This window comes from Asparagus officinalis, chromosome 5 (genome assembly GCF_001876935.1).
Source record: "Asparagus officinalis chromosome 5, Aspof.V1, whole genome shotgun sequence".
Taxonomy (NCBI): domain Eukaryota; kingdom Viridiplantae; phylum Streptophyta; class Magnoliopsida; order Asparagales; family Asparagaceae; genus Asparagus; species Asparagus officinalis.
Window position 1 is genome coordinate 127073526 of NC_033798.1, and position 23800 is coordinate 127097325.

The 23800-nt window shown below is 36.5% G+C and overlaps 2 protein-coding genes across 2 annotated transcripts; one reads left to right on the forward strand and one right to left on the reverse strand.

Moving 5' to 3' along the window:
* Positions 10692-16820, forward strand: LOC109841215 (two-component response regulator ORR22-like). Its single transcript, XM_020410127.1, has 6 exons — positions 10692-11308; positions 11598-11750; positions 12641-13054; positions 13151-13227; positions 13846-14955; positions 16446-16820. Exons 1-6 carry the CDS (start codon positions 11182-11184, stop codon positions 16518-16520), a joined length of 1956 nt encoding a protein of 651 aa, XP_020265716.1. The 5' UTR covers positions 10692-11181; the 3' UTR covers positions 16521-16820.
* On the reverse strand, positions 18252-22759 carry LOC109841217 (lysosomal Pro-X carboxypeptidase). Its single transcript, XM_020410128.1, has 10 exons — positions 22288-22759; positions 22024-22204; positions 21591-21724; positions 21099-21211; positions 19767-19890; positions 19482-19637; positions 19167-19319; positions 18963-19042; positions 18798-18847; positions 18252-18604 (listed from the first exon to the last, which is right to left on the reverse strand). Exons 1-10 carry the CDS (start codon positions 22678-22680, stop codon positions 18462-18464), a joined length of 1527 nt encoding a protein of 508 aa, XP_020265717.1. The 5' UTR covers positions 22681-22759; the 3' UTR covers positions 18252-18461.

A 23800-nucleotide genomic window follows, 5' to 3' on the forward strand; every position in this document is an offset into this window, starting at 1 on the left:
GTATATCTCTTTCACCCTTTCACGAATTTAAATATTGTATTTCGTCAATTTCATATATATGTACCTGTATTTGCATGCAGATCCTCGTTTGTATCCTTTGAGATACCCTCGAGCAATGCTCCCCCTGCTTATAAGCATAGATAAGAAAGATAAAGAAATTTATGTCAAAAACTCCCCCTGTCAAATAGACTAGATGACATCAATAGAGCATATATACAGGAGCTAAACCGACAACTATCCATCAAACTTATGCATAATAAAAAATATGCAAGAAACAAAACATGGTTATTGTCTTAACCATGCATTGATCATGAAATGATAAACTAGCATAAGCAATTTACAAATCATCATTTAGGCATCATAGATGTGCATGAAAATATAAAATTTAAACGTCATATAGGCAACTTATGATAAGCAACTATTTGCTACACACCAAAACATGAAAGTTATTTTATATAGGCATTGATTCATAAAAGAAATAACCTGAACATAATAAGCCACAAAGAACATCATATAGGCATTAGAAGCAACATATTTTTGCATAAATATAGGTTTGTTCACGAGATAGCAAGTCATACATAAAACGTCACACAAAACCATACATAGTTGTTCCACAAAGCATCATAGAGTTATTACACTCAAATAAAAAACAGAGTTATCAAGTTTTACAACCCAGAAGAAAGCATAAAAGCATCACATGAAGAAACTCAATCAGTCATCACCTCCTCCAACATCATCACTATCACCATCTCCACCATCATCACCACCACCGTCACCATCACCACCACCATCACCATCACCATCTGATCCATCAGCAGAATCCTCACCAGAATCAGACTCAGACCCCCACTTCCACTGCTTCCTTGGTCAAACCTATAAAAGTTAGGGCCAAAGCCAGAATCCCTTCTCGATTCCTTCCATGAATAAGAGGTCTACTTTCAAATCGAGTGATCAAACCTTCCTATAGTTAGGGTCATCTCAAACCCCCGCTTGGTCAAATCTTCCTACAGTTAGGACCAAAACCACAATTCACTCTCGATAAACGAGAAATTTATCTTTAGTTCGGTAATCAAACCTTCCGACAGTTAGGGTTATCCGAATCTTGTCGATTCTCGGAGTGGAGATCTCACTCTTAGTTTCATCTTTTCGGATTCTGTGAGTGGAGATCCCACTTCGAGTTTCCTTTTCAACTGAAGATAGAATATAAAATTCTTCCTCTTCAGTACCGGGAGATAGAATATAAAATTCTTCCTCTCCCATTTCAGGTTCGTCTTTGCCCCAAGAAAAGACACCATTTTTTTTTCAACTCCTAAAATCCGTACCTCACAGGCACGGGGAATTTTATCCCGAAGCCTAAGCAGGGATAAGTCAATGCCTAATACGCGTTACCGGTTTAGTCTTTTACCATTGAAGAAGATACCAGAATCTGAGTCCGGGGACTTTTATCCTGAATCCTAAGTAAGGATAAGTCAGCGCCTAACACGCGTTGTCGGGTAGCCTATTCCCGTAACAATGGCGAAGTCTACGTATTCGAAGTCGTAGCATCAAGTCTAAGGGAGTTCATTCCTTTAGCACAACGTCACATTCGGAACGGAAGTAAACAATCCGCTTACTAGCCCGACTCAAACGGTAGTCGGTAAAGGCACATCAAATCCGTTGATGACTGAGGATTTGCCAAAAATCCTAAGTCTACGTCTAATACACGTTGCCGGGTAGTCTATTCTCGTAAGAAAGACGAAGTCTACATATTCGATGTCGTAGCACTAAAAGAGTTAACTCTTTTAGCACAATGTTATGTGCAGAACGGGTCTAAATAATCTGCATACTAGCCCGACACAAACGGTGGTCGGTAAAGGCTCATCAAACCCGTTGAGGGCTGAGAATTTGCCAAAAATTCTATAAATGCGAGTCATTGACACACCAACTCCATTAGTTGGTCTCGTGACTTGAGTATCCAACAACTTCAGGATAAGATCTATACATGCAGATGAATCAGCTTTAACAGTTGGTCCTGCAGCTCCGATATTTGGGATCACCGTGCTCCAATACCTTAAGAACTTAAACTGTGTATGCTCCAGCAAACGTACGAGTATAAACTGTGTCAACGTCAAGCGATCCGAAACTCTAGGTCAACGTCGGTCAATGCGTAACCCTAGGTCAAAGCCAGTCAACGCGTTACGATCAAAAAGTCAACGTTCGACGTTCAAAACCCTAGGGTCAACGCTGGTCAACGCGTAACCCTAGGGCAACGCCAGACAACGCGTTGTGATCAAAAAGTCAACGTTCGACGTTCAAAACCCTAGGGTCAACGCCGGTCAACGCCTAACCCTAGGTCAACGCCAGTCAACGCATTGCGATAAAAAAGTCAACGTGAGTCAATATATCATGACGGAGATAGTCAGTTTAAAGTCAACTCAATGACGCGAGCCAAACTCAACTCACCGATGGTAGACTCGAGACTCCGACGATGGCCAGGCGATAAACGCAGCGCCGGAAGGACTTCGGCTATTCGTCAAAGCATCGAATAGACTAAAAATCGAAGGAGCCAAGAGTTGAAGCTAACTACAGGTCCTTTACACCGATCGAAGGCTGGACCAATCATATCCAAAGTATTCCAGCCTCTTCAATAAAAGAAACGAGTCTGGAACGCTTTGGAGGGGGTATCTGTAGGCATTAAAAATTGCCTATAGGTCTCCACGAACCGCTCAGCGTTAGGAAAAGATGACGAACGTCACTATCTGGTTCACAGAAGCTTGATTGATGTCGGTGAACGTTTGAAGTGAATCGACGAACTACGTAAAATAACAGAATTTCAGAATAACGAAGACACGAACTGATCGGGAACCTCGTGTCGTTCACAAACGGTGAAATACCCTTCGTGTCTCATTTATTCCACAGATGATCTAATCATTGGAGCTTATAGAACTCCTCGTCGGCTTTCCAACGCACTTTAAATCACTCAAATCCGAGTTCGGATGAAGAAGTTATGGCGGAAATGAACAAACGTGCATAACGGAGCGTCTCAGTCTGAGTTGAGACACCCCGGGGTGTCTCAGCCCAACTGAGACACCCCAAGGTGTCTCGGCCAAGGCCGAGACACCCAAAGGTGTCTTGGACTTTGTAGAATTATTTTGACCATGATTCGTTTTGAATCTGAAGAAACTCAAAACATGAAAGTTGTAGATCTTTTTGTCAGCTTTCCAACTCATCTGGAATAAGGTCATTTGGAGGTCATATGAGGAAGTTATGACCAAAATAGCAGAGATACTCACAAGTATCTTGGACCTGGCCGAGACACCCAAAGGTGTCTCGGGCCTTGTGGAGACGTTTTCACCATGATCCGATTTGAATCTGAAGAATCTTAAAAGATAAAAGTTGTAGATCTTTTCGTTATCTTTCCAACACAACTTGAATCACCTCATTCTGAGGTCGGGTGAAAGAATTAGAGCCAAAATATTGAAGAGGGTACAAACTGTCCCGCACATGTGCGAGACACCCCGAACTGTCTCGCACTTGGGACGTGTTTTTGACGGTTTTCGACCAGTTTTAACCGCCCGGATCTCCTGGAAGCCTATAAATACAGCCTCTGGGGCCTCATTTTTTTAGATCTGGAATTCTTGTGCCTCGGCGAAGCCCTGTCGGATTGAAGATTTAAAGTGCACAGATTTCAGAGAGGAGGAGGAGTTAGATCTGCAGCCCGGTTCGTTCCTTAGGATTATCCCGTTGCGGTAATCTTAAGAAGAGTGATTATCTCACTTCGCCGAGATAAGAGCTACGGTTTCTCGATCCCTTCGCGGATAGACGAAACTCTGTCCAAATATTGATCGTTCGGTGGTCCACGGACTAACGCGTCCCCGTCACAGGCCAAGATCCCACATAAGCAGCGAGCGATAAACACTCATTGCGTTTGTTTGAAGAGAATTGTAATTTTTTTTATTTTCATTGTGTAAAAGTCTTATAAAAAGACTGATTTTTTTGTATTCGTTGTAAATGTCTGAAGTTTGTAATGAATCCCGCAATGAAACAATCAAATTTCGACGCAAACAAGGATGCCGCCTCATATTTTCAAGAAATGTGTTTTCACAACAAAATAGACCGTAAACACTTGGAAATGTCCCATCTGAGAATTATTAATTAGTAAAAGCACTGTTTATGAGGTTATGAAGAATAAACACTTGGAAATGTCCCATCTGAGAATTATTAATTAGTAAAAGCACTGTTTATGAGGTTATGAAGAATAAAACATATTATTTAAATTGGTTTTCTCTCTTTTCATTTTTCTTGTTCTCAAACAAACAAAAGAAATGGAAATGTCTAACACTGTTACTATGGAGGCTTTTTTTTATTTTTTGTGTGACTTGGCAGTGAAAAAAGTGAGTTTTCTTTGCGAAAAAAAAACTGTGAAATGTCTTAAAATGTCATGAAAGCATTTGAAATGTGATATTTTCATTTTCCTTTTTTTTTTGGAAATAGCCAAAAAGGCCCTTAGAGGAAATGAGTGGAGATAAAATGTTAATGAAATGAGATGAGTTGTCACCATATTATTGGATGATGTGAGTGATTTTTAAAGATGAGATGAGGTGGAGATGAGATGAGTTGGATGATGTGACACATTTTTTTGTTTGATTTATTTTATTGGATGATATGAGATGAGTTGTTGGATGGAAATAATATTTTATTGGATGATGTTGATGAGTTGTTTGGATGAAAATAATATTTTATTAGATGTTGTGGTAAGTTTTAGGGATGGAAATGGTGAAAATTGTACTTTTTAAGATTTCCAAGCTCTAATTTCCTATTCTTGGTTTTTAGGAAACTAACCAAACAGCCCCTAAGGGGCTGTTCGTTTCGCAAAAAAAAAATAGGAAATCAAATAATAGAAATCTATTTCCTATAATAATTGTTTTGAGGTTGTTTGGTTGGTTTAAAAAAGAAGAAAATTATAGAATAGGAGATGAGATGAGATGAGTTGTCACCTTATTATTGGATGATGTGAGTGATTTAAAAAAATTATTTTGAGGTTGTTTGGTTGGTTAAAAAAATAAGAAAATGAATTGGAGGTATATTATTGGATGATGTTTTGAGGTTGTTTGTGTTTGGTTCATTTTTAAAAATAAGAAAATAGATGAGATGAGTTTGAGGTATATTATTGGATGATGTGACACATACTTAAGGAAATCAATTTCTTATTTTTTTTTTTTTGAGGAAATGGATGGAAATGAAGGTTTAATGAGATGAGATGAGTTGTCACAATATTATTGGATGATGTGTATGATTTTTAAAAATGAGATAAGATGAGATGTGATGAGTTGGATGATGTGACATATTTCTTGTGTTTGGTTTATTTGTAAGGGCCTGTTTGGTTATTTCCTAAAAAAACCAAAAAATCTCAAAAACTACAATTTCACACATTTTCATCCCTAAAACTCACCCACAACATCTAATAAAATATTATTTTTATCTAACAATCCATCCACCACATCTAATAAAATATTATTTTGATGTGACATATTTCTTGTGTTTGGTTTATTTGTAAGGGCCTGTTTGGTTATTTCCTAAAAAAACCAAAAAATCTCAAAAACTACAATTTCACACATTTTCATCCCTAAAACTCACCCACAACATCTAATAAAATATTATTTTTATCTAACAATCCATCCACCACATCTAATAAAATATTATTTTCATCCAACAACTTATCAATCACATTCACCACATCTAATAAAATATTATTTTCATCTACAACATCATTCAACTCATCTCATCTCATATTTAAAAATCACTCACATTATCCAATAAGATTGTGACACTCGTCTCATTTCATTAACATTTTATTTCTTTGTTTTCCTCCCAAAAAGCTAGGAAAATAATTTCCTTAAGTGTGTGTCACATCATCCAATAATATAATGACAACTCATCTCATATCATCTATTTTCTTATTTTTAATAAATAACCAAACAAAAGAAAAGAACCTAACACAAGAAATATGTTTCTTATAATTCATTTTTTTATTTTTTTTGCCAACCAAACAACATCAAAACAAGTTTTCTTAAAAAATCACTCACATCATCCTATAATAAGGTGACAACTCATCTCATCTCATCTCCATTTCTTTGATTTCCTTTTTTTTAGCCAACCAAACAATCCCAAAAACTCTTAACTTGAAATAGGTTTCATTTTCTTTGATTTCCCTCTTTTTTTTAGGCAAACAAACAACCCCTAAAGGTAAGAAAGGAGATGAGTTTGATGATAAAAATAATATTTCATTGGATGTTATGGGTGAGTTTTAGGAATGAAAATAGATAAAAATATTATTTTATTGATTTCCTTGTACCTATTTTCTTTTCTTTGATTTTAGGGCCCGTTTGTTTGCCTAAAAAATTGAAAATCAAAGAAATGGAAAACTATTAAATCAAAGAATTGTTTTGGGAGTGTTTGGTTTGCTAAAAAAAGAAGGAAATCAAATAAATAAAGATGAGTTGTCACCTTATTATAGGATGATGTGAGTGATTTTTTAAGAAAATTTGTTTTGATGTTGTTTGGTTGGCGAAAAAAATAATGAAATAAATTATAAGAAACTTATTTCTTGTAATAGATTATTTTCTTTTGCTTGGTTATTTCTTAAAAATAAAAAAATATATGAGATGAGATGAGTTGTCATTATATTATTGATGTGACTCACACTTAAGGAAATTGTTTTCCTAGCTTTTTGGGAGGAAAACAAAAAAATAAAATGTTAATGAGATGAGATGAGTTGTCACAATCTTATTGGATGATGTGAGTAATGTTTAAATATGAGATGAGATGAGTTGAGTGATATTGTGGATGAAAATAATATTTTATTAGATGTGGTGGATGATCGAGTTGTTGGATGAAAATAATATTTTATTTGATATGATGGATGAGTTGTTGGATAAAAATAATATTTTATTAGACGTTGTGGGTGAGTTTTAAGGATGGAAATGTGTGAAATTATACTTTTTGAGTTTTCTTAGTTTGCATTTCTATTTTTTGGTTTTTTAGAAAATAACCAAACAGCCCCTTAGGAAACCAAAAACGGGCCCTGGTGTGCAATTAAAGAGCTAAGTACAGCTGCCAGGTTCCAAACAGCAGTGCACCACGTGCTTTTGCTCCCAGTGTAAAGGCCGTGGGACCCACCTACTGAACTCTCCATTAGGTGCTCGCCACGTCACCCCAAGCAAAGCAGTATGCTCCCTCGACATATCAACGTGTTGCCGACAGGTGCACGTCATCATCTTAATAATGCTAAATAAATTACATACTAATTAAATTAATTAGTGTTATATTGGTATTCTACTTGAAACGGTCACGTTAACTTTTATACTAAACATCTAGCTAAGATGCATATCAGGAAGTAACTAATCCTGGAAATGGGAAAAATATAAACAGTTTATGATTATATGTAGGTGTTAATTTGCATCAACTATTAATGATGTCACTCTAATTACTAAAGGAGGACATTGCTGGGGATAATTCTAGAATTTGCTAGCTTTAATGAACTGCAAAATTATAAGGGGACACCGTTGAGAGAAAACCATGGATCCGCCATCGATTATGACCATATTTTTTTAAAATAATTTTTTAAAAAAGCATGAAGGCTAATATCTCATTAAATACATATACGCACGTGACATATGATAATGTACGACATTGGTTGTTCCATTACAGTGCTAATTAGAGTGTAGCTGACGTGGAACCCCATTAAAATTGTATGTGGGGACACTGTTGAGAGAAAATCATAAATCCACCATCGCTTATGCCTATTTTTTAAAAAATAATTTTGGAAAAAGTATAAAAGGTGAGATCTTATTACATACATATATGCACATGACAAATGATAATGTATGAGGCTGGCTGTCCTATTATAGTGCTAATTAGGTGAGATCTTATTAAATACATATACGCATATGACATATGATAATGTATGACATTGGTTGTTCTATTACAGTGCTAATTAGAGTATATAGCTGATGTGAAATCCCATTCAAATTGTATGTGGTGTGGGGACACGATTGAGAGAAAACCATGGATCCACCATCAATTACGACTATTATTTTAAAAAGAATCTTTGAAAAAGCATAAAAGGTGAGATCATATTACATACATACACGCACAGGACAAATGATGGAGAAATACACTTCACCTGTTTGCTCATACTATACATGTGCGGATCCTTAATTTTGGCTCCTGAAAGTTATAATTCCACTACCTCCAACAAGTGCCGGATCTCTTCAGTCTCCAGACAACCCGAACCCGATAACCTCCAATCGCCGCGCGAACGCTGCCCACTATCACGTGGGGGCCCCACCGAATTCCAGCCAATTATGGATCCCAAAAATCATGTCACTAGGTTCCCCCAATCAATGTAACCGAAACCTCAGAGCATACGTACATACGTACAGTACCATATTCAAAAAAATACACCCGTGGTTTCCATTTAATCACAAAACTGCCATCCTCCCGTTTGAAACATTTCGGAGGGGAAAGCAGTAAATTGAGAAATCATTGGGATTTAATTGCTTCGCATCTTCTTTTAGATACGGTGCAATCGAACGTAGACGTGATTTTAACGGAGATTATCTTAATTTGGAGTGGGGATTTAACATGCCTCCTCATTTGTCTACATGCATTCCCCTTCGGTTCAAAAGTAAGTAAGGCAGCCGTATTTCATGAAAGGATAATTCTTTCGTTCTTTACTTCTTCTTTTTTTTTTCCTTTTCCCCAAATTAGTGAAGATTATGGATTATGTTTTTTCCCTTTACCTACAAACATTAAAAACAATTTTTAATCAGAGTCTTTTCAAACTGCTTCCTAAAACACTACACTAAGGGGCTGTTTGGTTCCCTATTTTTGAGGGAAATGCTCTCTTGAAAGTCTGTCAAAAGTGTCAAAAATATCACTTTTTGACAGACTTTCAGCCAAAATCGCTTCGAAAAAGAAGATTTTGGCTGAAAGCCTGCCAAAAAGTAATATTTTTAACACTTTTGGCAGGGTTTCAAAAAGCATTTCCCTCAATAAAAGTAGAAGGAACCAATACTTTCGTGTGTAGCTGTGTAGCTTAGTTAATCTTTTCCTTAGAATTATGGAATCGATATTTTCATCGGGTGGATGTCTAAAAATGTTGCAAAGGAATTAAAGACTACGATGGTAAGTATATATTTTTCTATAATTTGATCATCGTAGCTTTAAATTTTGGTCCTGAGAGGGACACAAATGTGACGAGGGGACAAAATCAGGTCTAGCCTACGACCTGAACCTACCTAAGTATTGACATGAAATAGACATTAATGAGCACTTTTAGAGTCGGCATTGAAAAGATGGATGCTTGAAAACCTTACGAGCCATGACCGAGGCAACGTTGACACTCCAGTACATGTGCAAATCATGCTGGGCATCGGCCTTGTTTTTTTAGTAAGTAGATATTTTGATCGCAAAATGTTTTTGTTTGTTAATTTTGATATTAGCTCTGAGTAATAAATGAAAAAGGTTACATATCTTCATAGACTTCATATGTGATTAAAGTTAAACCATGCTCATACATCCTCACCCAAAGCCACTAAAGCCCACTGAAATCGAAGACTACCGTTTCGCTAGTTATCATTTTTCTCAAAGACGATGGTTAAGAAAAAAAGAGATAGAAACATACGAGAGCTAAAAAGAGAGTGAACGGAAAACATAGGCTCGTTTATATTCACCTTCATCAATCGCCCTTCTGGTTGGCAATTTTTAGCTTGCAAAATAACCCTGACCTACGTTGATTCCAAAAAAACCATATGATATGCAATAAGTAGCAAGCTTAATGTTAGATAAAAGTCAATGGTGGACATTTTATTAGGAAAGATTCAACATCATTGGCAACTAATGAGGTGACTAAGAGCACATGATCATGTCCTCAAATATCTCAACAGGCTACCAAACACCGAAGGAATCACAAAACCATCGCCTTGGCCTCATTTAGGTTTGTTTTGTTTTTGAGGGAGAATTTGTCCCTTTCGAAGGCCCTACTTGTTCCTAACCCCAGAAAGCAACTCCAAAGTCTCATTTTGTTTTATTTTTAAGTCCATCTACTTCTAAAATTGTTCCTAAACCCAAAATACTCATGTAGTAACTTATTTTTAAACTCAACTGTGGCATCTTAAATCCAGATATAACCTTTTTCTAACGGCTAAATCCAAATATAGCTACTTAAAACAATTTAAACAAATTTCTATAAAAAATTATAACATCCCAGATCAAAATATAACTACTTACAATAAATATATCAACTTAGACGTCACATAACAGTCGAAGCAAAAGCACAGTCTGAAAATAATTCAATACGAATATTTAGATTTAATATTAATTCTGAAAGATAGTGTGTTCAAAAGATTCACATGTACAGAACTTTGGGTTTAATTTATTAAAAAAACTATTTTAAAAAAAAATAGAGAAATACTAAAGACTAAAAATGATCTACAAAGAGAATGACCCCCCAGTTAAAATTCTGCAGCATATATTTGATGACACAGGGCTCCCTCGAATCCCCAACTTTCGTATGCATATTCTTTTAGAAATTAGAGAAAATTTGAGGAAAATAAACCCAAAGATAAACTCTAAAAAGGAAGTAAAAGAGACTGAGAAAAGTTCCCATTTTTGATTGTGGATTGGGGTCCCCACCTCTCTCCTCTTCTCCCAGTGATTGCTTTTTTCCATTTGACCCCATCAAACATTCCTTTCATCAATACTCATCTCTCAATTTCAATCTCTACCCTCTTTGATTCCTTTCAAAGCTCCCATCTTTATTTCCTCTGGTCTTTTTTTTTTTGCTCCCCAAGAGCTAAAAATTCCAGCTTTTTCCTCCCTCTTTGATCTTTGTGTTTTCTGTGAGGACTCTTTTCCTGAGTTTTGTCGGAGCTGAAGTTGGTGGGTGAAGAGGGGTTTTCAAGTCTCAAAAGTCTTTGATTACTCACAAAGTTCCAATCTTTTTGCCATCCGTTGCTCTGTTCCTCGTATACTTGCTTGATTTGATTTGGGTCTTTTTCTCTTTTGACTTTTGAGCTTCAGCTGGAGCTATTTCTGGTTTTCAATCCCTTTTTAAGGCTTTTGCTGAGCATTTGGTGATCTGGGTCGTGTTTATTTTCGAGTTTAGTTTCTGTTGTGAAGAAAGTTGAAGAAGTAAAAATGACCGTAGTGGAAAGGAGCGGATCAAGGGATAGGTTCCCTATTGGGATGAGAGTTCTTGCTGTTGATGATGATCCTACTTGTCTGAAGGTGCTGGAATCTCTGCTGCTTCGATGCCAATATCATGGTTAGCTTCCACTCCTGTTTTAATCTCTTTGATTTTATTTTATTTTTTGCAGTTTTCTGTTATGTGTATAAAAAGTTGTCAGCCTTTTTCTTCAGCGAAGCAGATTTCTTTTATTTGATATCATTATCCTAGTAGAGGTCTCTGTTCAGAATTGGAACCCAATTATAAGTTTCTTTATTGGGTTTTGAACATCAAAGTCTGAAGAAAAATACCTTCAAACTTTTTTATTTGAAAGGAACTGGTCCTCGTTTTAAATTGTTTTTCAACATGGGGTTTTGTAATTTTCCAGTTACAACAACAAATCAGGCTATCAAGGCATTGGAGATGCTGAGGGAGAACAAGGATCAGTTTGATCTGGTCATTAGTGATGTTCACATGCCGGATATGGATGGATTCAAGCTTTTGGAGCTCGTGGGTCTCGAAATGGATCTCCCAGTCATTAGTAAGTCTCTAATTTTGTTTGGTTTTTAGGTATTTGGGACTCTTTGTCAATTGTCATGTTGATAATTATTCCTTGTAATTGTGAACCATCTAATTGTTAGATTCCTAGTCATGTTGTCAATTATTCCGAGTAGTTAGAAGCCATCTAGTTGCTTGCTCTCTGCGGCAAAAACGCAAAGTTATTCTTTTGACTAGAATTAAACCTTACACTGTCTTTGTCATCTTCAAGTTGTCATGAAAGCTTTCGTAGCGGAGGAATTGAGCGAACTTTCTGTCAACACAGTAACATGACAAAGCAATGCAAAATGTAATCTGTCAGCAAATTAGGGAACCTACTTACAAGGACATGACTCTTTATCATGTTTTGTTTTGCTTTGCAGCATAGAGGATTAGCTCACCTGTTATCTTTTCTTTAGTTTGAAGCATCTAGCAATTAGCTTTTGGTCTCAAATACCTTGATGGTGGGCATAAAGTCCTTTCTTTTTTACGTCAAGGTAACCTTATGTTCTCTTTGCCTTTATGCTGTAATACGTATCTTGTGAGAGCTCACTCTCTCTCACATGTTGCTTTATTTTACCCTATGCAGTTACCTAGTACCGTGAAATTAAATACACGAGGATCTACTGGTTTCCAATTTGCATTGCCCTTTCTATATGGAGGATTAGTCAGCTTGGGCTATCCATTTAGTATAAAGGACAGCTAATGTTGACACTTTTATTTTATTCTTATCCAATCATAATTAGCTTTTGGTGTTATAGTCTCTGGACGGTAGAAAAGGTATCCCATATCTTGGAAGAATCTGATCCTTTATGTTTTCCATTTGTCTCAATTTCTAGCAGTGCTTTAGTAAGTAAATAATATGCAGTAATCACATAATACTTGCAATTGCAGTGCTTTCAGCAAATGGTGAAACCCAAGCGGTGATGAAGGGGATAACCCACGGAGCCTGTGATTATCTTCTGAAACCAGTGAGAATCGAGGAACTGAAAAACATATGGCAGCATGTAATTAGGAGGAAGAAAGTTGATCCTAGAGATAATAACAATTTGGACAGTGGAGATGACTGTGACAAGAATCAGTTGATGAATTCTGAAGGGGGACAGGGTTCACTTGCAAATGGTTCCTCTGATCAAAATAGAAAACTTAATAGGAAGAGGAAAGATCAGAATGAAGAAGATGATGATGACAGTGAGGACAATTTAAATGAGAATGAAGATTCTTCCACCCAGAAAAAGCCCAGGGTTGTTTGGTCAGTTGATCTACATCGTAAATTTGTTGCTGCTGTTAACCAATTGGGAATTGATAGTAAGAAATATATCTCCTTATTTTCAAGGGCCTTTTTTTTTTCCTTTCATTCTCTCAGTTTATACTGATGTTTGTTTTGCTTTATTTCTGATGCAGAAGCTGTACCTAAGAGGATACTTGACCTTATGAATGTTGAGAAGCTCACTAGAGAAAATGTTGCAAGTCATCTTCAGGCATGATTCTGTTCACTCTTTTACTTATTATCTAGCACCTCTTGATTATTAGCCTCTAGTACTTGCTATGAACACTAGTAGGATATTTAAAAAATAATCTGTAGTAACTTTTACCTGTGTGATGCGCAGGATTAAGTATTATAATGTTATTATGCTCATAAAAACAGTTATAAGTGAATGATTAAAATTGGAAAAATTGTAAAGATTCATATCAATTTGAGATGGAGAGAGTATAGAGAAGAAAAATGAATGCCTAGGGGAAAAAGAAAGGATGATTGATAATAAATAAAATGAAAAATCACATAGCCAGTTATTTGGCTAGTGTCCAATTTTTGCTTTATTAGTGTAGTACATAGATAAATAGATAGATAGTATCAGATTGCTTACTCTCGATCTTTCTTGTAAATCAGTTGTAGTATATTAATTTCAAGCATGTCATCTTTTTGCTTAGCTTAGTCCATCTCTGATCTCTGGCCACTGCAACCTAACAAACAACCCAAGAAAATAGCTAAAGTACCTAATCGAGCTAATATAGCAGGTTTTATTTTCACCTATACAAGCTTTGGCTTATTCTATGCCTCTTTTCTATCAAGCTGAACTTTGTATGTTTCAATACAGAAGTACAGGCTCTACTTGAAAAGGCTTAGTGCCGTTGCCAACCAACAAGCTAACATGGTTGCTGCATTACGGGGCAGAGACACCTCCTACCTACCTCTGGGCTCATTGAATGGATATCCAAACTTCAATTCCCTCGTCGAATCTAGACCGCTTCCTAATCGCTCATCTTTTCAACCAAATGGCGCTGTCCCAAGAATGAACAGTTTTAATGGATTTGGACTTCATGGGTTCTCCCTCAACAACACAAACAACCCCATTAATGACGTATCAAAGCTTCAATGTATTGGGCCTATAGTGCAACAACCAAAGGCAATGCAAGAATCAAGCAATAGTTTACTTGGTGGTTTTTCCGGCAGTGGAGTTGCAATTGGTCATTCCAACTCTTTTACCAATTCAGCAGCAAAAATCCCTCATATACCATCACCATTAAGCTCAGACCCATTTGAGATTGGTATTGGCGATTCTTCACATTCCGCTGATCTTAGCAGATGTAATGAGAGTTGGCAAGGTGCTATTCCATCAACGTCATATAGTGGCAACACTTTCGCAACAAGTCTTCCCTTTAGTCATAACGATCTTTCTTCTGGTAATATCAGAGAGAATTTATCTCCCATAGTTTCAAATTTGGGAAGCAATGCTCGTGATTCCATGATGCAAAATGATAGGCTAGCTAATGTACACAATCAAGCTGGTACATTGGTCACAGCGACGGGTGTCAATGGGGATGCTAATTTATTAAATTTCAGAAGCGTAGGCAATTCTAGCCTCAAATGGGAGGACCCAAGACGAGGTCATATTCAAAATCCCAATCAAATATACAGTTCTTTGTCAAATACTTCGTCATCCGGCATCCGTATAACTGATCAAAATAAAGGTAATCAGAATTTGGGAAATGGATTTTCTAATGATAAAATTGATGTCCCTATCATTAGCCAAGCAAATTTTCGCGCTCCAATGCTTCCACTGGATTCGAAGTCTGATAAGACTGCCGTTGGTGGTCAGTTACATTATAAGGATGAACCCTTATTCGAGGGCATGAAGCTGCCTGGCGGGTTCAATTCTGGTGGTTTTGGCCTTGATGATCTTGTCACCAATGCCATGATTAAACCGGTAAACTTATTTGTTCTTTAGTATGAATCTTTCTGTTGCTTTTTCCCCCTGGTGTTAATAAACATCATATTTTGCCTGTAGCTACCTCTTTGTGCAGCATCCTATGTTAATCTAGTTTGCATCTCAGCATCATTCTTTTCATAATTACTGCTATCTTTTGGTTAAATTTGCTGCAGAGCATTTTTCTTACGAATCCTGTTATCTTCAGCTATTCACTTGTTTAAGCGTGTGAATTTGTGTTTCCAAGGCCCTGAAGAGAAGCACAAGCACCCTTGGCTCACTCGCGAAAGCTTTCATCTAAGCAAATTGTCTGTCTATTACTTTTGTTTCCTTCATTTAGTATGCTTGCCGATCTGTTGTTTTATTGTTTAAGTGCATTATAGTCTAGCCAATGTGTTTTTATTTCAATGCGGTCACCACTAACAACATGCGTGCATCATTGTTCTCTTTATTGTTATCCTTAATTTTGCTTTTGCTTGGTCACTATTGGCTTTAATGCCTTACTAAAATAAGCCAGTTCATTGAATAACAGATGCTTGTCGTTATTTGTCAATAGATGTCTTTCCGTAAATATTTGCTTGAAATGATGCTATTAAGTTTGTCCAGTTTACATGGTTTCTAGATAAACCAGTCATATTTCATCCGCTATCTTTTGAAGAAAACATGCACATCTTGTTGATTTGTCTAGCCAATTTGTTTTTATTTCAATCCAATCACACCTCTAAAAATGTGTGCATCATTGTTCTCTTTATTGTTCCCCTTGAGTTGCTTTTGCTTGGTTACTGAAGTTCCTGGTTTGGGTTGACTTTTTTTATATTCTTGACTTCCCTCTTACTAAAATAAGCCAGTTCATTGAATAATGGAAGCTTGTCATTATTTATCAATAGAAGTCTTTCCATAAATATTTATTTGAAATGATGCTATTATCTTTGTCCAATCTACATAGTGTCTAGATATACCAGTCATACTTCATCCACTTTCTTTAGAAGAAAACCATGCGCAACTTGTTATCTTCACCAGTTCATATTGATATTAATTGAATCAGGAAGAATCAAAAGTCTCAGGGAACCGATTCAATTTCACACATTTTCAAAGAGAGTAATGATGTGTGAAAAAGAAAGGGAGACAGAAAAAGGGCAAAGGAAAAAAAGGAAATTACTAATCTTTGCACAGGGCACAAAGCAAAGCATGATAAAAACATCATTGTGAAAAGATATGATCACTGGCAGCAAATTAGCAATGATTGAATTATTGAATTCTTCAGAACATTTGAATTCTTTAGCACATCAATGTTCGTATGATTGTGACCATCGTCAAAGTTTGTTTTGTGCATCATCAGCCAATCATGCATAATTTTTCAGATGGGGGTAAAAGTACTTTCAGAAGATTGTTTATCTTGTGATAACTTGATGGATAATTCTTTTCAATAATTTTGTACGACACTATGCTATCTTTGCTGAAGTCTCATTTTCATATCCTCTTCTTTTCAGGAGTGCGATGATTTTACCTTCATCGATGGTGATATTGGATGCAACGATCTTTATTCCCTTGGAGCTTGCATGTGAAACACCTTGTTTCTTAGGAGTAGTTCCTATTTGGATGTCATATTTGTTCTTGAGAGCTGCTGGAGTGATGTATAGACTGTAGAGAGTTGTTGGAATTTTAACGAACATTGAAGTAAACAACCGCCTTCTAATTTGAGGATTAGTATAAATTGTATGTAATAAGTTATCTTAGCTTGTTTTTTTTTCTTGAAGTCAGCCATGAAAGATCTTTTTTCCTAAACTGGATATTTATTTGATATGATCGGGACTTGATTCTCGCTGTTTTCTGAAATGTTATTTCAGGTAACAGCTGAACTCTAAGTAGATATTCCTGAAGAGTTTGTCACGACTTCCATTTTATTGAATTGTTACTTGCTGTTTGTACCGATACATTATTATATTTCTACTGACATTAGATGATGTTTTGGGTTAATTTTAGAAAACCCGTGACCTCGTCTATGGCGATGAAATTGGAATTCAAAGATCTTGCTGAATACCAGTAGAAATAAGCCATAAACTGCCGCCTCTTCTTTGAAGATTCCTCATCTTCAATCCTCTACATTAGATGTCATGCCTTGAAACAGAAATAGAAGATAGATATGGGGTGCGCGACAGTGGCGATCCATGTACTAGATAAGCTTCACTTCACGCATGTGTTACAAGTCTGGGACTTGATATGACATATCATTTTCATAAATTAATAGAAGTTCGGAGTCACTATATATAAACAATATTATTTTCTACTGCCATTTTCGGAGGCGTGACATTAGATCCTAATCCAACCAACATTAAAGGTCAATGTTGACGGTTTCTGCCAGCTGATGGGGAGCTGAACCACCTTTGAGAACTGACCCAAGACCTATTAATTGTGTGCAATCTTTGATTTGTATTTTGACGTGCTAGATTCTTGTGTGTTCTGTGAGATTTGATCTTTACACAAAATAAAGTTGATCGCTTGACTGTGTTTGCAGGAGAAGTAGAACTCTAGTGTTCTCAGGCAATTATGAATCGAACATGTTTTGGACTTTCTCTCATTTTTCACGGTATGCCCACAATGTAACTTTTACAGCTTAGTGCATACGGTTCTTACAAAGATATGTTGTATCTCTCTTTCGATTACTTCCGAAAGGAATAAATGTCATCAGCAAAACTGAAATCATATCATGTTCACCATTTTTACTGTAGGTTGAATCCTTTGAACTGTATGACAATTTAAAGAATTTAATCGATGAAATATGTCGCTCCCCGCAATTACTGGTCAGAACATTCTCCATATACTCACTTAATTGATCCATGGCATAGTTACTTATATGAATTTATTGTCGTACTGGGGGTTTTGCTCTAAGAAATTGGTTTCCAAAACAAGGTTAATTTTCAAACTATAGGTACTATTGTATATTTTTTTTTAACGAAGTCCCTTGCGGGCCAGTGCTTTATAAAGAAAAGAAAAGAAAAGAAAACCATTGAAGAGATATTAGAAAATGCTTGCTAGACTGAACATTACTTAGTTTCATTAATCTTGCATAAGTCAAAACTACTTGAAAAATGAAAACCCATGCTTGAGCCTTATAGATGCAAGTACTTGCACGTTCAAATAAATCAGGTGTCGATTTAATCACATTTATCCTGCTTTTGTAAGTTTAGTTACATAGTTGTTCTTATCTGTCGGTGTCTTTGAATTGCCAGAAAACTGGGTAATATTGGTGTTCTTGCAAGAGAGTTTATGGGTATTGTTGCAATTTTGTATGTTTGAAATTGAAACTTTCAGAATGATAATGTTTGGTACAATTATCAGAACATGCATGGCCCTCTTCCTTTCATCCTTTTTTCGTTCTCTCGTTCCTTCTTGAAGTAAAAAATTTCTAAATGAAGCTGAGCTACCTCGTAACTTATGCGAGTAGAACAACCTTGTTTACTTTATTTTCTATATGATCATTTACTAGAATCTCATGCTCCCTCACGTCATTGATTCATTGATGAATCTTTGAGGTCCGCATGATATTGATCTATCCAGCTTTGGATTATCTCCATTTCCTGTTTCCTTTGTTCAACAAGCCATTTCGGGTCTTCTTTCGTGGCAGATCTAAAGTCCAAATGGTGAGCCCCTGAAAAATGCAGGAAAACTCTGTAAACAAACAAGTTGGTGGATTGCTGAGCGTACTTCAAAATCCATTAAAACAGCTGGAGGGATCAAAATAGAATGTGTTATAATTGGTGCATTTTGATCTCAGAGGTTCCGAGTCAGTATGAGTGTTGTCATTTTTAGGCGTTATGAGAAAATAAAAGGCTACTACTTGCCTTCTTCTGTCACGAGCGCGGTGATGCTGGATGATATTTTCTCCAAAACTCTGCATTCAAATCCAAGAAAAACATCAGCGGCCAGCAGAATGACAGTAACTTTTTTTGGCGCGTGAAAGAACTATGATTGATTCCAGAGATTAAGGTGACATTTTCAAATCTTACCCTCCTCTGCTCCAGGGATCCCTCATCCCATTGGAGAATATGATGTTGCTTCCATAACGCTTGAGAACCTGTTTGATTTTCTGTTTCCCAAGAATCAAGCCGTCTCGATTAATATGTGATATCATGTGAAGTGTACTTTCTTTTATCTTTGAGGTCTGTGAATGATGAATTGCTCAAAATACAATGAAATAAGAAGTCACGTACATAGCCACCAAACTCTGTGGTGATCCAATGGGGTCTTGGTCGAACTCCATACTTTTGCACGCATTCTTCTTCAAAATCTTTAGAGTTGTAAGTCGACGGTGGGAACATGCTTTTGTTCGAGACTGTCATCGGCATGACCATCTCTGTGCATGCCTAAATTTTTTTCATTGGATGTTAGTACAAGAAAATGATTTCTGATCCCTTCATCATTTTTTTTTCTCGTTGTTACTTATTTTATTTATTCAGACAATTCTGCGATTGATGAGACAGTACTGACATGAGTATGCTGGATATTCGCAGGTACAGTATTTTTACCTGCCAATCCCAACCGTCAAGTCCATGAGCATCGGTTCCATTTTCTAAGTCAAAGCATTGGTGAGTACCAGAATAGTTGTAATAAAGGCTCGCCGCTGAAAAGACTTTGGTGAGCTTGTTAGTCCCTGCCGGAAACCCATCAATAATCTTGCACATCTTCATATCAAAAGCAGCAATATATTAGCCACAATTTCATTTCATATTTTGTTATCACGACTCGTGCATCCAAAATTTGTTATTATAATTTTTTTCCCTTTTTTGGAATACCATTACAAGAATGAGTACCTCTTTGATAGGGTATGCTGGCAAAGGCGCCATGAAATCTGCTTTGGTAGGGTAATCAACCATTGCTGTATATGTAAATGCTGTCGATAGCCAATCACGAACGGAATACACTGAGTGAAGACTCCTGTTACATAGAAATTATCTTTAATTTTTTCACTTGATTATTCCGAATTGATAACAAAATGTGCTATAGAGCATACATAATTTTTTTAGCTCAGAGAATCAATTTCTTAGCAGCTATATGTTGTGCTATGGATTTTAATTTTGGTAAAAATTCGTCTCAGTATTACCAAATTTCTCTGCTACCACTTAACTGCATTAGGCGTGATTTGTCGCCTTCATTACTTTTCTGCAACTACTTAATATGTCTCTCCTTTTGTTTTGTTACAATGGCGAGGCAAAAAAATTTCTTATAGTTAACGAGGAGGGCTCTTTTAGAAAAGAGGGTTACATAATTGTTGTGCAATTTTGGCTTAACACGATTGGTTTTTCTGTTTCTTCTCTTTGAAATTTCATCTCGATTGCAAATGCCGTAAGGTCTTCTTCTTAAGATAATAAAAAGTATACGACTATTTACATCTACTATAAAATGTTCCTTATTCTGATTCTGTGTTTGTACAAGAATCCTTTTTCTTCATTTCATTTGTTACTAAGGAGAATAGTACACTGATATATTCCACTAGATGTAATTCCGACTTTTTCTTTCTGCAAACTGATTTTGAGACGAATACATAGTCACATACAAAAGCAAGCCTAAGATTAAGACAGACCTCTAACAGAAAATAGGAGTGTTAATGGAGATGGTTGAACTCAAGGCGGACCTTGAGCTAACCCGATAAATCAGAAATACGTACCTATAGATACCCTCCAAAAATACATAGATACATACGTTCATGTTTCATATATGCATCCGTTTGCTAGTTTATCTATTGAAAATGCATCTTCTTATCAAATGCACATCATTATCATAGTGATGGTGCTTGGTTAAAAGACTCTTGAAATGAATGTAGTATTACATATCAAAATTTTATATTTTAGGGAAAATATAAAATTTTACCGTTCAAAATTTGGTTGATCTACCATTCAGATTTTGTTCGAAAATATTCAAAAACCAGCCTAATGAAACTATAAACTGTCTGTCCAATTAAGTTGTTGCGGTCCTTGGTCTCTGTAGTCTGTTCAGTAGTTAGTCATTAACGCCACTTGAGAATGCTAATAAAAAGAAACACTTCGTCAAGGACAAGAAAACTGAAGAGGTATATGCTAAAGTTTAAAGAACAGAATCAGAGGTATATGCTAAATTTTAAGATGTAGCAGTTCATTAAACTTTACTTGCAAGTCTTGAAGGTTTTGCTCAGCTTCAGTAGCCCATCCTTTTGTTCTGCAACTGCCATAAGTTCATCCCAGCTCCCTTTAATCACCTCGTAACAATTGTTGCTCTCCTCCTACCAACGTAAATACGTCGAAAATTTATAGGACAAAATAATATAAATATGGCGATAAATAAATGGTGCAATTTGAGTACTAGAAACTGACTCCAGCAGGCTCGTATTCAATCCACTTGTAATAGATTATAGTCCCATGTTGTAGTCATGTTAGCATTTTTAGGACTGTTCGGTTTTCAACTGTTTGTACTGTAGATTTTTTTTTAAAATTTTATTTTTTTAAAGTTGTAGCTGGATACTTGCATGTTTTATACGGTATATCATAAAGTTAAGTGACTTAACTGCAGAAAGTTACAGTTAATGAACAAACTACAGGGCAAAGGTCCTTTATAGTGAAACAAGGTACATATAATAATAAACAGTAAGTTTAATCTCAGACCTTATAGTCTTGAGACACAGCATCATAGAAGCTACTCCATGGAGTTATGTCATCAAACTGCAAGATAGGCGCTGATGATGCCAAGGCCCCAATTGCTATATGAGGATATTTCATCCTGAACCATGCAGCCAACACTGTGGACAGAGGAAAATGCAAGAAGGTTGTATTAGAAAGATCAAAACTACGATAATTTAGATTCCAATTCTGAGTATGACAAAGAATTTTTCACATGACAGTCCATCCGAATCATACCCTATCCTAACAATAAGACACAAAGCGATATGACCGTAAACTAACCATATGAAATTGATTTCAAGATTAAACTAATCATAAAAAATTGATTTCAAGGTTAAAGCAATAGGACCATAAACTGGATAGCTGGTGCACCAAGAAGTATCTAAAGAACTATTAGAAGTACATAAAAGAAACTTACTTCCTCCATAAGAGCCACCAAAGACGACAACAGGAGAAGCCTCTGCAGACAAATTCTGCTTCAGACTCCTAATAAGCACTGCGTAATCAGCCAGAGCCTGCGACGAGCTCAAGTACCCCAGCTTCTCTGCGGACTTGTGAGAATCCTTGCCAAATGGCAATGACTCCCCATAAAACCTATGCTAAAACAAAAGGAAAACTATAGAAAATTAACTAATTAATACCACAGTAATTGCACATGCAATACTTTTATATATATATATACCTCAATGAAGACTAGAAGAGCTCGAAATTTTGGAGCTATGTCCATCATGAACCCTGTATTGGATGCAAACCATTCGATATCGCCTTCGTTGCCCGTGTAGACGAAGATTGGTGCGGCGCGGGTTGGGCCTTGATCCCAAAAGGTTGAGTTGATGAGGTACTTTTGGTAGAAGATTTTGTATGAGTTGGGCTTGAAAGTGAAGTGGTCTAGTTGCTGAGGGAAGTAATGAGCAGTGTAAGGGAGCTTGGAATTTTTGTTGGTGGTTTTGGTTGAGGATTGGGCTAGTGATTGCTGTGGTGCCCTTGGGAAGAAGGTGGGCAATGAGAAAGATGAGTTTATTGAGGAGATGACTAGAATGAAGAGGAGATGAGGGAGAAATGAAGTTGGAGCCATCCTTCTCTTCTCCTCCTCCTCCTCCTCTTCTTGTCTAAAGAGCGAAGTGGTATGTATTAGAATATAATGTCACAGGCCGGCTTGAATATTCTTGATAAATTTGGAGTTTTTGGGTAAGGTGGGCAACTCTCCCCCATAATCAGTTTTAGACCGAACTGGTTCAGTTTTAGACCGGAGGAGGTGAACCAACTCTAAAATGGTTTAAAACCAAAACCCGGCTCGACGAACGAAATCAACTTTAAGTCCTAGTCTAGTTATTTGTCAAACTAGAGTCATGACTCTCATCAGCCACGCATTTAAAACGGGTTTGGGAAGTGATTGCCGCTAGGTAAAAAACTTTAATTTTTTAACAGGTGTCTAACCTTGGTCCAAATCACAATAAAGACACATTTAACAAGAATTTTAGACAAAATACAATAATGTAAAATTGTCAAGATTTGATTCACGATGAGTGGCGTTCAATAGTCAAAACATCAAATCAAAGTATGACATTATCTTTTGAGTAAATAGAGAATTAATGGGCTGTTTGTGTAATAATTAAGGAGCAGATAGTACCAACGGAAACTCCCGTGGAAGTTTTGCAACAATCTCATGAAGCTTGAAGGAGTTGTGTTGCGTTGAGTTGAGTATCTCTTTCCAAAACGCCATCCAACGTTGTCCCTTTTTTAAAAGTTACCATGCTTTTTCTACCCTTCGATGGACCATAATTTTGACCGAAATTATGATGCGGTGCAAGAAGATTTATAATATAACATCCATCATATACTAGCACACCCACAATCAAAATAGAATTTACCCACAATCAAAATAGAATTTAAGGAAAGGAAAGTAAAACAGCTCGATTTAACACGAATATAATATCACAGGCCGGCTTGAATATTCTTGATAAATTTGGAGTTTTGGGGTAAGGTGGGCAACTCTCCCTCATAATCAGTTTTAGACTGAACTGGTTCAGTTTTAGACCGGAGGAGGTGAACTAACTCTAAAATGGTTTAAAGACAAAACACGGCTCGACGAACGAAATCAACTTAAGTCCTAGCCTAGTTATTTGTCAAACTAGAGTCATGACTCTCACCGGCCACGCATTCAAAGCGGGTTTGGGAAGGGATTGCCGCTAGGT